General features: G+C 40.3%; 1 protein-coding gene across 12 annotated transcripts in view; it reads left to right on the top strand.

Annotated features, from left to right (window-relative positions):
• Positions 1-10,511, top strand: part of celf5a (cugbp, Elav-like family member 5a) — a 187,879-nt gene extending 177,368 nt beyond the window's left edge. For 4 of the 12 annotated variants that reach the window (XM_069150189.1, XM_069150192.1, XM_069150193.1 and 1 more), the window contains exons 8-12: positions 689-904; positions 1,200-1,295; positions 2,625-2,768; positions 5,299-5,462; positions 5,998-10,511. In XM_069150189.1, the coding sequence (XP_069006290.1) occupies positions 689-904; positions 1,200-1,295; positions 2,625-2,768; positions 5,299-5,426 (584 nt within the window). In that variant the 3' untranslated portion in view covers positions 5,427-5,462; positions 5,998-10,511. The remainder of the gene's footprint in view (positions 1-688; positions 905-1,199; positions 1,296-2,624; positions 2,769-5,298; positions 5,463-5,997) is intronic. The other 8 variants (XM_069150198.1, XM_069150197.1, XM_069150191.1 and 5 more) reach the window with 3 other exon arrangements.
• Positions 10,512-13,967: the final 3,456 nt, after the last annotated feature.

Here is a 13,967-nt window from a genome sequence, read left to right as displayed (position 1 = left end):
GAAGAGAACTGGGAGCATCCAATTTCGATTCCACTCGTGAACCTTTCTGCAGCTGCCTTTCAGGCATGCGCCATATATGTAATGACCCACCCATTTGTCAAACTGCCAAATCTTGTTCTTTTGTCTTTTTTTTTTTATTATTATTATTATGTATAAAAGTAAGAGGCATCTTTGTGAGTTCGGTACCTGCTCGTTCAAGCAAAGCTCCCTCAAATCTAATTCTGTCTAGTCCAGATCTTTTTCTTTTTTTTTTCTCAGAACTTGCATAGTGGTTTCATCATTTTCGAGCAGTAGGAGCCAGCAGGGTATCGCACAAACACTACAGACAGGCTCATTTTTCACAGGTTGACTTCCCAGCTATCCTGTAGGATGTGTCACGACAAATGGCCGATATGTGACAGACTCACGTCGCACCCGTGTCCTTGCATTAGAGAGAAGATGCAGTGTGGCTCGCGGTCACGAGCTTTGTGTGTTTAATGTGTGTGTGTGTGTGTGTGTGTGTGTGTGTGTGTGTGTGTGTGTGTGTGTGTGTGTGTGTGTGTGCTGTTTTTCTCAGTACAAAATGGGAAAGCATGTCTCTGTGTGTGCTTGCCTATGTCTCAATACTCTATAAGCAGTTTGTAGTCTCATGTAGAGCCAAGCAGATGGAGTGCCCATGATTCAGTAACGGTGCATGTTTTTTTCCCAGCAGGCCTTAGTTCTCCACCAGCCAACATCACCACCTCCGCCGTGCCCAGCATCGTCACGCCCATCGTCAACGGATTCACCGGCATTCACCATCAGCCCAACGGACACCCTGCCGTGGAGACTGTGTACACCAACGGCCTGCCGCCCTACTCCACCCAGAGCCCCACCGCTGCCGACACCCTCCAGCAAGCCTTCACTGGTGTACAGCAATACACAGGTGGGAGACAGGGATGCGTTGTTTACATTTCTTGCATTCCCGAGGTTTTACGCTCGGTCGTGAACGCTAAATGAGAAGCATCAACGAGACAATTACTGCGGGGTATTTACTGTGTGAGTGTGAGGCTGCATGGATTCAGATAGTGTAGGACAGTGCCTAAGAAGACAGCATCAGAGAGCCTTTGATTACACATGTTACGCTTGTGTGATCGACCTTAAGCATCCTTGGCACCATTCTCTGTGGGATCCCCGTTTTTACACTCCTCTCCTCGCTCTCTCTCTTTCCCCATCTGCAGCGATCTACCCAGCCACCACGCTGACTCCCATCGGCCAAACACTGCCCCAACCACCCCAGGTCATCCAACAGCAGCAGCAGCAGAGAGAAGGTGAGGGTGAGAGAACATTATTACTTTTACACTTCACACATCTCATCCACCGTAATGGATATAAAAAGGGGCGATGAGCATAAGAGACTGGTATTGCTTTTGCACTGTACACACCTCACTCTGTGTAATACATATATTAACACGTGAAGGTGAGAGAAGAGAATTACTTTAACACTGTACACATATCATTCTGTCTAATGGATAAATAGAGTGGAACAGCTGAGGAAACACTATTACTGAATGCCGTGCACATCTCATCTTAGGTAATAGATAGGCTATATAAAACATGGGGATGATAGAACAATGGTACTACAAGTATATTGTGCTCTACATCTTGAAAATAGGTTATACCTTATCAACATGGCCCCATGCTTTTTTTTTTTTTTTTTCATAAGTAATAATTAAAGCTTATGTAATAAAATCCTGAGCTGTGAGGATTGTGGCACTGCAACCTAGATGGACAAAATTAATGAAAATGTGGAAAGTACAGTTGCAGGAAAATTGGGGCAGCTTGTTTGAAGATATTCAAAGTGACTTGCAATGTGATGATTTTTAGTCACATGTGCTACATTCTTTTAAAAAATAACAATGAGTTCAGCACTGAAGTTGTATAAATTTGCAGTGAAACAGCAGTCATTTTATTTTTCAATTGAAGAAATAAGTGTGTCAAACAGTAAGTGTGAAAAATATGACCAGAGGCCACATATGAAGCAATCAAACCCTCAGTTTTGCACATCATGTACATGATAGGATGTCTTATTTAACTGTTTTTAGTTGTTTAATTAGGTGTAGTTTAGCGAGTTAAAAAGTAAACCTTAGCTGTGCAATATTTTTTGCATGAAATACAGAGCAAAGGGAAGCATCCAGAAAACAAAATCCACATTTAACTCAACACAGATTATCCCATAGACCTGCAAAGAAGCCACCGCTGGGCAAGGGGAGAGAAGAGAAGCAGGAACAAATTAGTATATAAATGTTTTTTTGTTTTTTTTTAAAGCAGACTTCATTTTCAACATTAAATATTGTAATTAGTCATCTGTATTTTGTATCTCATATTCACATTTAATCTGCAGAGATGGTTAGATGTAAATACTAATTTCAAAGGCATCGTCAGTATCCACACAGTGTCAGCAAATCAAGGTAAAAATCTTTTAGTTTGTTTTTGTGTGAGGCTTTAGAACTGATGGTGTCAGAGATGTCCAAGGCAGCTCTTTCCACTTATCTTATAATATAATTTAGTCAACATGTAAGACTGCATCGATGGAACTGACAAATTCACAGCTGTTTCTCTCTCCCTTTCCCTTAAACACTCTCTCTCTTTCTGTTTGTCTGCAGGTCCGGAGGGTTGTAACCTGTTCATCTACCACCTGCCACAGGAGTTTGGAGACAACGAACTCATGCAGATGTTTTTGCCCTTCGGTACCGTCATCTCCTCTAAGGTCTTCATGGACCGGGCAACCAACCAGAGCAAGTGCTTTGGTGAGTTATTTACTGCTACCAACTTACTGCTCTATAGTCCAAGAGACAGAGTCCAACTATCATATAAAAATATCTGCCTTTACTCTTTTCTCTATATTTTACTACTCAGCAAAAAAAAATATATACTTTTTTTTTCTTTTAGATTATGATTATGTTGTTGCTGTGACATTTGTTTGTATTCACACAAAGATGCATTAATTTCAGGTCTGCAAAAAACCTGTTTTAATAAACACATTCAAAGTAAATGTTAAGCAATGTCTTGCGCAAAAAAATAGTTTCTGCTCTTATTTTTATTTTAATCTTCAGATGTTTGTGGGTGTTGTGTAAAAACTCACAGCTTAGGTGTGAAGTTTCATTTTGAAAGTTTTCACCAAAATTTGTATTTATTATTTTCAAACCACTTATTAAAAATCATTTGTTGCATGCACTGTAAACATAAAGTTCTTATTTTCTCCAAGGCTGTAGACACAGAGGACTGAATGATCTTACCCCTGACAGACTGACCTGAATTTGCATCTTGATGACTGTTGCGTTTTGCCGTCAGTGCTTTTGAAAAGAAAATGCGCTGAGTACATTGTAGCCAAACCAGCCATGATGCAGTCGATCAGATCCCCTTGTCCTTGTTTCCGTTTGGCAGCTGTGTGACCTGGAAACCTCGAAGTGCTGTATCAGCATCCTCATCACCGCTCTGTAACCCCAATATCTGTCAATACCCTCGCTGCTGAGGCTGATTCACACACCTCCACACCTCCTGTCCCATTTAGCTCCGTAAGCCTACATGCACCTACCAACCCCAGGGCTTATAAAAACTTTGAGGAGGCAGGTAGTGATGGCTGAGGGGAAGGAAGGCAGGGGACAATTATGGATCAGCATTTCCACTTCAGGGAACCATAGAACCCTGGGCAAAATTGATCACCAGTCCTGTCTCCCTTGGGGTGACTTAACATGTAAATTCATGAAAGAAAAGCTATTTGCAGTATTGACTTATACACTACGCATTTACAACATAATGTTAGGCTTGGGGAAGTAGGGAGCACACCGGTGTAATTAATCTCAAATGGAGAAAGGGGGGATAAACTTAGATTGATGAGGTGCAAAAGACAAGGAAAACAGAGAGAAGGAGAGAAAGCACACGTGTAATCTGTGACAGGACTGAGTGGAGGGCTTTCAGCTCTTAGCCTGCATCTCTTCTCCATCTGATCTCCACTCGCAGCACAAATGTGTTAAGCTGATGGTGGGTTAGGAGGTCACCTCCTTTCCCTGCCTCTGTACTTTCTTCAGACTTCCACTCAGCCCGCCTCCTCGCCGCCCAGCTTCGCCCTAATGGGCCAAACCAGAGCCAAGCAGGCCAGGCAGACTCTCTCCCAGGTGGCTGTGGACGTGGAGAGGCTCCTGCTGTTTTTCATGGGTCATCAACTGTTCCTAATGACACCACAGACACAGGGGAGCGCATCAAGCAGAGACACACTCCACTGCAGTTTCTGGTCACTGAATTCTCGAGGCTTTATTTTTACACATGATGGAAGCAGGATGTTCAGCATAGGTTTGAGAAGGAGTTTATCTTGGGCAAATGCACCGAGGGGGTTTTGTGTGTACGGCATACTTGTCTTCCGTGTTTGGTCTTGTTTTGATCAAACTACTTTGTGCAGTGACTTGTGCTCATCCATCTTTGCATCCTGGATTTTCCAACAAGTCAGAAAGCTTAAAGGACATTATGAAGTTAACATCAGTATATATTTACAAAGATATTGATAATCACCCATTGAATTTGCCCAATTCAATTCAGGTCACAATTGACCTACATTATTACACATTGTTGATGAAAGCACCTGCATGCAGGAAGTATTGCAGATGCAATATTCCCAGCTTTTTGCAAATATTCACTTCTGTGCCTATGAAACCATTTTTTCCATTTATATTTTTTTAGAATCAGTGATTCATTACATCTTGTTTCATTATTTTATCACACCATCCAAAATCACCAGTTGCATCCTTCTTACCCTGTAAAGTTATTTACATGTTTTAAATGCTTCTCCGAAGGACCACGAAGCATCTTGTTAATCATCTCTTCCAGATAAAAACATTCAACCAGTGGTGTCTTATGAGAGTAACAGCCCCAAACCTAATGTCCCGGCGTGTCTGTTATTTTGCAACAAATTGTCAAACTCCAGTTCTAACACGCCGGGGGCATATATCAAACTGAAAAAAATATGATTTTATTTTCTTTAAAAAGCAACTGCATTGCATGTCATAGTCACTGAGCGGGTGCTAGGCAGCCCAAAAGTGCTTTCTGCCTCAACAACGCCATCTAGACTTCTTCAGGAAGTAGACTGGGCATGATGACCAAGCAGAGAGTTTATTATTTGTTTATGTGCTTAACCGTATTCCTTCGTAATGGAGTAAATGGAGTAATTTGCTGTAAATACCATCTCTAAATATTCACCTAAGTTCTTACCTTAAAGCTCATTCGGGTACTCATAGTTTCCCTATTCTCAAATAGGGTTAACGACCTTTATCTTTTTTCTCCCAGGTTTCGTGAGCTTCGACAACCCTGCTAGTGCACAGGCAGCTATTCAAGCCATGAATGGGTTTCAGATTGGGATGAAGAGGTTGAAAGTCCAGCTAAAGAGACCGAAGGATGCCAGTCGCCCTTACTGACACAGCCTACCTTCAGTATTAATTGCAGCACCACAGGTGAGCCCAGAAACATGTCACAGTCCTGTCACTGGTTCAGCAAGTGGCTCCACATCACATTCTCTGTGTGAGCTCAAGATTTAACTTTAAATGGTGTCGTTTGATTTTTATTTTTTTTTTATGGTATGCTAATGGCCAAACATTGTCCTCCCGTTTGGCCTGAATTTAAGAGCTTATAGATTTATTTTCTGGCTGACAGATAAGTATTAAATACACTATATTTTCAGTGAATGTAAGGCTAAAAGCTTAAAGTTGTCTAAAGTTGTCATACATGCAGAAATATATAAACTATAAGGGGTTGATTTCATATGCAGCACAGCAGGCATATTAATTATGGGAAAATCTGTCATCATTGTGATTGACAAAGATTGATTGGTGTGCCAGTGTGGGTTAGCTCTCTCCAGACCATTACACCGATATAATAGAGCCATATTGAACTATCCAAAGTTTAAAGAAATGGATCTCTGGATTGACAGTTTAATGAGCAGTGAGATTTGAAATTGCCTTTTTTTTTTTTTTTTCTTCTATTTTTCAGGTTTTAGAGGACACGTGAGGATATCTCGGAGGAGTTAAACTTTTTTTTCTTTGAAAGCAAAATATGTTTTAAAAAAAAAATCAACACGTAAGGAATTTTTTGAAGACATATCAGCATTTACTTATGAAGATATAGGTTACGGCAGAAAAAAGAGGATGCGAAAAGAGGAGGAGGCGCTTTCACCAGGGGACGCAACAGTGACAGATGGCACAGTGCAAGAAAGACGAGAAGAAAAAAAAAAAAAAACGAAAAAAGATGTGATGAGACTGAACAACAGAACTTTTTCTTGTTGAGACTTGAATTGTTAATTAAGCAACAAACTAACAAACAAAAAAGCAGCAACAACAAATAGATTTCTATATACATATTATATACACATATATATATAAGGAAAGAGGCGCTTGTGGCTTTTACTGTACTGGACAAATGAGGGTTAAAACTTGAAGATCAAAAAAAAAAAACAGTGGAAAAAAAGAAGCTATTCTATACGTCCACTGACAGACTTTCTTTCTCTTTCCCTCTTTCTCTTATTCTCTCACCGTCTCTCTCAGCAAGCGCAGAACTATGACTCTTGGAGGTCACTGAGGTTTCCATTAGCAACAGTAGAACTGCAAATCTTTCACCCCTACGGGACCAAAGGACCAAACATTTTTATTGTTCTGAACAGTAATATATAGTATTAATGATACTAATACTACAAACTACGATTAATAATATTACAAGTTAAACTTAAGAAGAAATACTAGCTTCAGGTTGAAAAAAAGAGCAAGGGTTTTTGATTTCTTTTCCTTTTACATTTATAGCTACTGGGTTTGAGAATATTAAAACAAAACAGAAAAATGTATAAAAAAAAAAAATAAAGCTATACTATTTTAGTGGCGTAGAATATATGGGTTAGACATTGTTGCGGGCATGTTCAGATATGTTCTTTTGCCACTCATTTCTTCATCTGCATCACAGCGTTTCATCTCGGAAGTGTGATCTGTTCTGTGTTGTTGTGTCGTGCAACAGAGAAGAAAACAGTCCCTTAGTGCCAAAAGTGACACAATGACACCTACTCAAAGCAAAACATCGAAGAACTCCAGTGTATCAAGCTAAGTAACGCTGTCCTCCGCTCTTGTCAGCACGCTGCAGTTCCATAATTGATCGTCATTGCTTATCATTCCATGTCATCATTAAAGCCTTGATAGTACAGATAATCTGACCATAAAGCACTGTGGTAAAAGTGCCACCCGGCTGAGCTGGATACGCAGCAGTAAAACAGCGCAGCATCTGTAACTGCTTAATAAAATATACAAATGAGCCTGACAGCAGTTGTAAAAAATTTCCATCGGTGTGTCACCGCGGTCCCGGCCGGGTCGTGCCCTCTCCCACTGCCAAGCTCCTCCAGCTGCTCTCAGCAGGCGAGAGCGGACTCCCCTCCCCTCCTCTCCCCCCCATACCCCCGCCCTCCCCTCTCTTTCCTTACCTCAAAGTGCCAGCATATCTCTCTCTTAATAGGGACCATCAGTTCACGGGGGGCCCCAAAGCTAACCCACAGCATAATTAGGATAATGATAATATTGATCAGATGGGGAGCAGCACCGCAGGGCAAGAGATGCACAATCAATTACACATTGGCATTTTTGAATGAATTGACTGAGTGGCAGAGTTTATTTTTCTCACAGTGGTTGGATGGGAGTATTTTTCTCTCTTGCTATCATCCATAGTCTCAGAAGGGGATCCCAAATCGGCAGGATCCCAAATTTACATCATAATGGCAAAGACACTTCAGAGGTTTACTTGGCTGCAACAAGATCTGTATATAGTTTAGAGTAGATTGTACAAGTTCTTCAGTGAAGAGCAGCTGTATATTTTTTTTTTCCGAAGGGTATAATAGCACAGTAAGAGCTTGTACACAGTAAGAAGCAGCCTGGCATTACCAGCCTTAGGAGGTCAAATTAGGAGCAAAATGATCCATCAATTAGACAGCAGCAGGCCTGTAAGTGTAGCTGCTACAGCTGCTGCTGCTTCAACAGGACGACAGCTTACCATTAGCGCTGGTCACACGTGGCTCCTATACAGTGTGGTCATGACACATCATGCCGCATAAGATGTGATTAAAGAACTAAACAAGTGTCATCTGTAGTCATGTTTTTTACGGAGACACACATTCGAGATGAAATTCTTTTTTTTTTTTTTTCATTAATTGCTTGCTTTTACTTTACTTTTTTTTTTTTTTTTTTCCACTGCAGTCTCTGATCTGTTCGGATAGCATTCACACAGTTGTGTTTTGATGTCTCTTTTCAAAATGCCATTCATCGACTGACTTTGCTTTCTGAAGCATCTTGCCCCTCAGGACTTGGTGAGACCTCAGCGCTCTGGTCATCGCTCTAAACTTCTAGACACATCAGTGCTTTAGACATCGAATCACAATGCTGTCCCATCCACAGAAGTAGAGTCTTCAGAAAACATGACTACCGTGCCTCTGAAGGCTGGTACAAGACATGTTTCCTCCAGAATGACTCTCCAGACCCTGATGACTGTATGCTTTCATTTAATGTTACTTTGGCTCAGCCGTTCTCTTTATTTCTGTGGTTACTGGTTCACTGGATCAGTATTATTAGAAAGGGGGTGCATCATTTTCAACAAATGTTACCCTGCCTCACTGTTTTTTGTTCTGTTGCAGGCATTGTCTAGATGCTGTAAGAAGAAATTATAAAAAAAAAAAAGAAAAAAAAAAAAAAAAAAAGCCTTTTCTCATCATGAATTGCCAAATTATGCAAGCATATCCACTGCATTTCCTCATCAGACTTTAAATGTGTGCCAGATTTCCTTAAAAAATTTAAATAGCCTCGAATAAATATGTTAACCTCCAAGAAATGTTTAGCAGAATAAAACATTTGATTTAGTACTATAGTAAAACATTATAGGAGGAGGGTCAGTTCAGGCTGTAATGATATACAATATAGTTTTCCAGTGAAAAGGTTAGATTTCTTATATATTTGCCAGAAGACAGCTTCTTCCCCCCGGCCAGTTAGTGTTAGTTTCCTCTGTGCTGTCAGCGCCAAGCAGCTTTAGGAAGCTGTGATATATGCCCTCCTTTCCCCAGGCCATGCAGGGCCTTATAAACCCAGTCAAAAATCTTTTCTTATGGGATTTTCTACTGGAGAGGGTTTTTTTAAATTATTAAAATCAAATTAAATTTGGCCTTCACAACAGCTTGGCTAATGCAAATTAAAGATGCCAGCTGTGGCTGAAATGTAATGAGTTTGAAAAGATGTTGAGTTCATTTCATTTTCCCATAGAAAAAAAAAGAAATTTGACTGAATGCAATTAAAACAGCAAAGGTTTGTGGATGAGACAGTTTCCAACCTGATTGAGTTCGCAGTTAAATATGTGGTGCATAAGCTTTTATATACATATCAAATATAAGATTCAGAAAAAGCATGACGAAATGACTAAAATCCAGGAGTTGAGTAACATCATCTAAAAAATTAAAAAAAAAAGGAAATGGCAATAATGATCCCTGTAGGTTTCTGATAAAAGCTGCATGTGGTTGATCTAAAGTTGATCTTTTACATTGTTTTCACTCATGCATCCATTATTATCTTTTTTAATATTTGTCATGCTACCATGGTGTCCTTTCAATCTCTGAGCATGCTCAATGGGGGCTGGGAGGGTTGAAGATTATGATTATGGTACTACTCGTATTAACAATATGATTCTTTGACTATGGTTTGAATGCTAAGGATAATAGCTTATTATAAATATGAAAACTGTATATTATGGAAAATCAGCACAGGACCTTTCTTTGGGTACATATAGGTTAGGGTTTGAAATAGGGGAGGCTGACAGGGGGGAGGGCGTCGGAGGGAGGGGGGGGGTAGAGGGTTACGCTTTATAAAGATGTTAACTTTCTGGTTTCTCAGCACAAAGCATACAAAAACATAGAAACAGCAGTATGGAGTCTGGGAGTAGACTTTACTGACATACAGGGCGCAAAAAGAGAAATCTCAGTACTATGAACCTGGAGGAGAAAATGCTGTTTACAGGTAGTCTTTCTTTTTCTTCCTCTTCTTTTTTTTTTTTTTTTTTTTTTTTTTTTTTTTTTAAGGAGAGCGCCACCTGTTTTTGTGGCAGCGTCAGTACAGCATGGATTAACTGACAGGGAAAGCAGTATCTTTTTATAGAAAAAAAACTTTAAAAAACTATGTGTTCTGTATTAGCCTGAGAAACCAAACATTTTTTCCCCTGTTGAAATTTCTTAATACTTGCTGCTTAGATTACTTCATATTAATGATTGATGATTTAATAATTTTATAATTAATTATCGGGTCAAGTATGTAACTTGATGTTTATTTATTTATCTATTTATTTATTATTTATTTATTTATTTATTATTCTGCCACTTTTATTTTCTTTATTTTATGGTTATGGTAAGATAAAGATATGTATCAAAAAGAAATGCTTATTGGGGCTTTTCTCTCTTTCTCTCCTTTTTTTCCAATTTTACAATAAAAATTCAAACTGGATGTTTTGTTTCTCCCAGTTATATTATATTGAACGGAGTGCTGAGCCTCAGTGCACAGAGAGGGGGAGTTGTTGCACAAGGAATCCCTCCCCTTGGCATCTTCAAGACCTTGAATGCTCAGGATGTAGATGTTGAAAACTCTTCCTCTTCAGAGCCTGTTGCTGAAACCTTATCACGATGAGTGATGAAGCTGTGATATTTGTGTAATAGCCCTTTAAAGGATAACGTGATCACCAGTTTACATCCTTTTTTACGTTTTGTTTTCCATGTTGTGTGGTGGAAACATCAGACACGGGGCGATTTTTTTTCTCTTGCTCTCACACCAGGCGGGAGTCAGCTGTGGAATTCAACAGAAGAAGCTTCAGTAGTGAAAACGCAGGCTTTTAATGCTCATGTGGAAACTCAGTGGTGCAGCATGATTTTGATTATCTGTCAGCGTGGAGACTGAAGGCTTTACCAGTTAGCAGGTCACCTGATCGTGCTCTGCTGCAGGGAGACAACAGGACAAATAAGATGGGAACAGAATACAAAAATAAAACTGCACATAAACATTAGATATTTCTCATCCAGGAGGTATCAGGGGAACAAATAGCATTACCGCTTTGACAAGCGGGAAGCGATAAGTTGATATAAGGAAGGCATTGAGTATCAGTCAAGTTTACAAAACCGCTGCGCTGCTTTGATGCCAGAAGCTACATCTGATGCAACATCTGTTGACAGTTGAATTGCCTCTCCACATACATCTTCTAATCATCATTTTCATACATGAGGAGTCGCTGTAACAAAAGAGGCAGTGCATCTGAGACACTGCATTCACATTTTGAAGAGCAGCGACAGATATGAAAAAAAAAAATGGGAGGGACAAAAAAGTAGAGCCACTGGCTCATGAAATAAATTGTCCCAATTACAATAAAGTGTGGCTCTTGGTCAGTGTGCACGGCAGGCAGTTCATCTTTATTACAATCAGTTAATGAAAATCAATCCCCCTCCTGATAAACTCTTATCTCCACGGCCTTTGCGCACCCCTTGTGCCGGGAGATAATAAATTAGGGTAATATTGCCTTTGATGAGGGAGTGAATTGCAAATTATTGTAACTTTCCAAGATTTATGATGCAGATGCTTAATTTCCGAGCTGGGTTTTTCAGGGCGTCAGGGTGCCGGGGGGCCATTTGTTAAAAGTTTGGTGACATAGGCTCGTTAATAAAAATACACACTCAGACAACCAGGTGTTCTCAGCTGTTCTCTACTGTTACAGTAGCAGAGAAAACGCTGCTGAAATGGCAGGAACTCCAAGCTTGTTGGGATTTGCAGGACAGTTTTCTTCGACGTGATATTTCACCCATAACAGAATACATATGAAGAGGCAGAAACCCGGGGGATGCAATATGTTTACTCAAGTAGGACTGCCAATCATAAGGAGCCCCCCCGCTCCCCCCACCAACCACACACACACACACACACACACACACACACACACACACACACACACACACACACCTCTGATCTCTATCACTCAAGCCAGGAGTGTGTGATTTCATATGTAGGTCAATACCCATTCTGCAGTGAGCCAGTGGGTGAGATATGTCTAGTTGCTCGCTGTCACTCTGATTATTGAGGAGACACAGAAAGATTGAGTTGGTCAGGTATGAAAGAGCCTGCCATGTGAGATAGCTGTATAATCGCTCGAACCTGAGGAACCACACACACATTCGCACGCACAAACACGCGAGCAACACACACCCTGAGAAATGAGTGACTTCTCGCTCTTTGTTCTGCAGCAGTGACCCATGTAACGGGGTGCAGTGTATGTGTATGTTGGACGTCTTCTGCTCGGTGCAACAATCAGACCGTGAGTGCATCATTAAGCAAGATGCTTCGGCAACAGAAGGTTGGGGTTACGAGTCATCAGGAGCTACAGCAGTGATGCAAGGTGATCATTTGAGGAGCAAACACAATCTCACAAGAGCAGCTGAACGGGTTTAGAGCGATGGCTGACCAACATCTTATGCATCATTTAGCATCTATAAATCAGGCAAGTGTCTAAACAGTCAAAAAGCACATCATGCAAGATGTTTTACGTGCTACAATCACCAGTCATCCTTCATGGGTTTCTCTTTCTTGGTCAGACTAAGCCAGGAAAAACTGTATTGGTGGCCTTCAGTCTCCTTTCATACTTAAATATCAACACGAAGGTAAATATAAGCCCCCTAATGTGCTGAACACTTGATCATGATACAAAAATCTCTCCTCATCAAGGCCACCTCATTTATGTCTAAGGCACACCTCGCATTAAGACAGCCATCAATCTATCCATTATCAATCAAGGAGAGGACTCACACACCACTATCTATTTATCTTGCCAAGTGCTCTATTAATATCAAATTAATTTCCCCATTGAGAGTATCAATCACTCAAGCAGTTTTTTTTTCTCAACTCATTAGCTTGGTAATTGTCCTTGTTTACAGGGGAAAGTCAAGAGAAGATGGCTCAAAGAGGGTGGACACGGGCTTGAGCAGTTTCCCGCAAACTTCCATCCTCCATCTGCCACGCTCATACCGGGTCAGGATTCCTCTAAAGTCTGTGAAGAGTGAACAATTTGACCTATTCTTCACTTCCAGTTTCTCAAAAATGTACTTTTTCCACTGTCAATCAGCACATGAAAATATTCAGATACTGAATTTGAAATGTTCACAAGTTGCCAAGAAGCTCACCACCTTTCAACAGACTGAGAAGGCGCTCTCACATGGGGCTATTACATAAGGTATACTGCTCAGGCAGTGCTGTCAGATGGCTGCATCTCAACAGATGACATGAATCACGACCAGACTCAAAGCTTCTTATCTTTGTTTAAAAAGATGAAAAGGAAGGACACACAAACAGTGTGAATGTCATCATCTCAGTTTACAGCAAAGCTGAAATCATACTGAGAAAGAAGATTTTTAGATGAAAGACTGAGGTGAGGAGGTATTCAAACCTTTTACATAAAGAAAAAATACCAATACAATAATTAACCATTGCAAGATTTAAAATTCTTACATGCAGGAAATAGAAGGATTATTAGTAAACAGTACTAGTTGTATGTGCTCCATATACTTTGTTGATCTTCACAAATCAGAAACAATTCTTCTTAGGAGTTTTTCAAGCGACAGTACGAAACCTTCCCTCATTCCAGAACCTATACATTGTGATGATTTGCTGCTTTTCTTACGTGATAAAAGTTTGGGTTTTGGTTTTGTCGGTCTGATGAAATCACCTTGAGCTTTTAGTGACAGGTATTTTCCCGACACCTAATGGATCAAATGATTATTTCAAAGGGTCACAAGCTAAACAGCATGAGAACCACACGTTTAATCATCTCAGATGTTTGGCACTGTATAAGCTCATCATGTGTTTTGTTACATCAAATCTAAATCTGAAGCAGCTACTTTACCTGAGTGACGAACATAGGGGAGTAAA

This window comes from Embiotoca jacksoni, unplaced genomic scaffold (genome assembly GCF_022577435.1).
Source record: "Embiotoca jacksoni isolate LCO1_2020_lvr unplaced genomic scaffold, fEmbJac1.0.p SCAF_16, whole genome shotgun sequence".
Lineage (NCBI taxonomy): Eukaryota > Metazoa > Chordata > Actinopteri > Embiotocidae > Embiotoca > Embiotoca jacksoni.
This window is presented reverse-complemented; position numbering and strand designations above follow the sequence as displayed.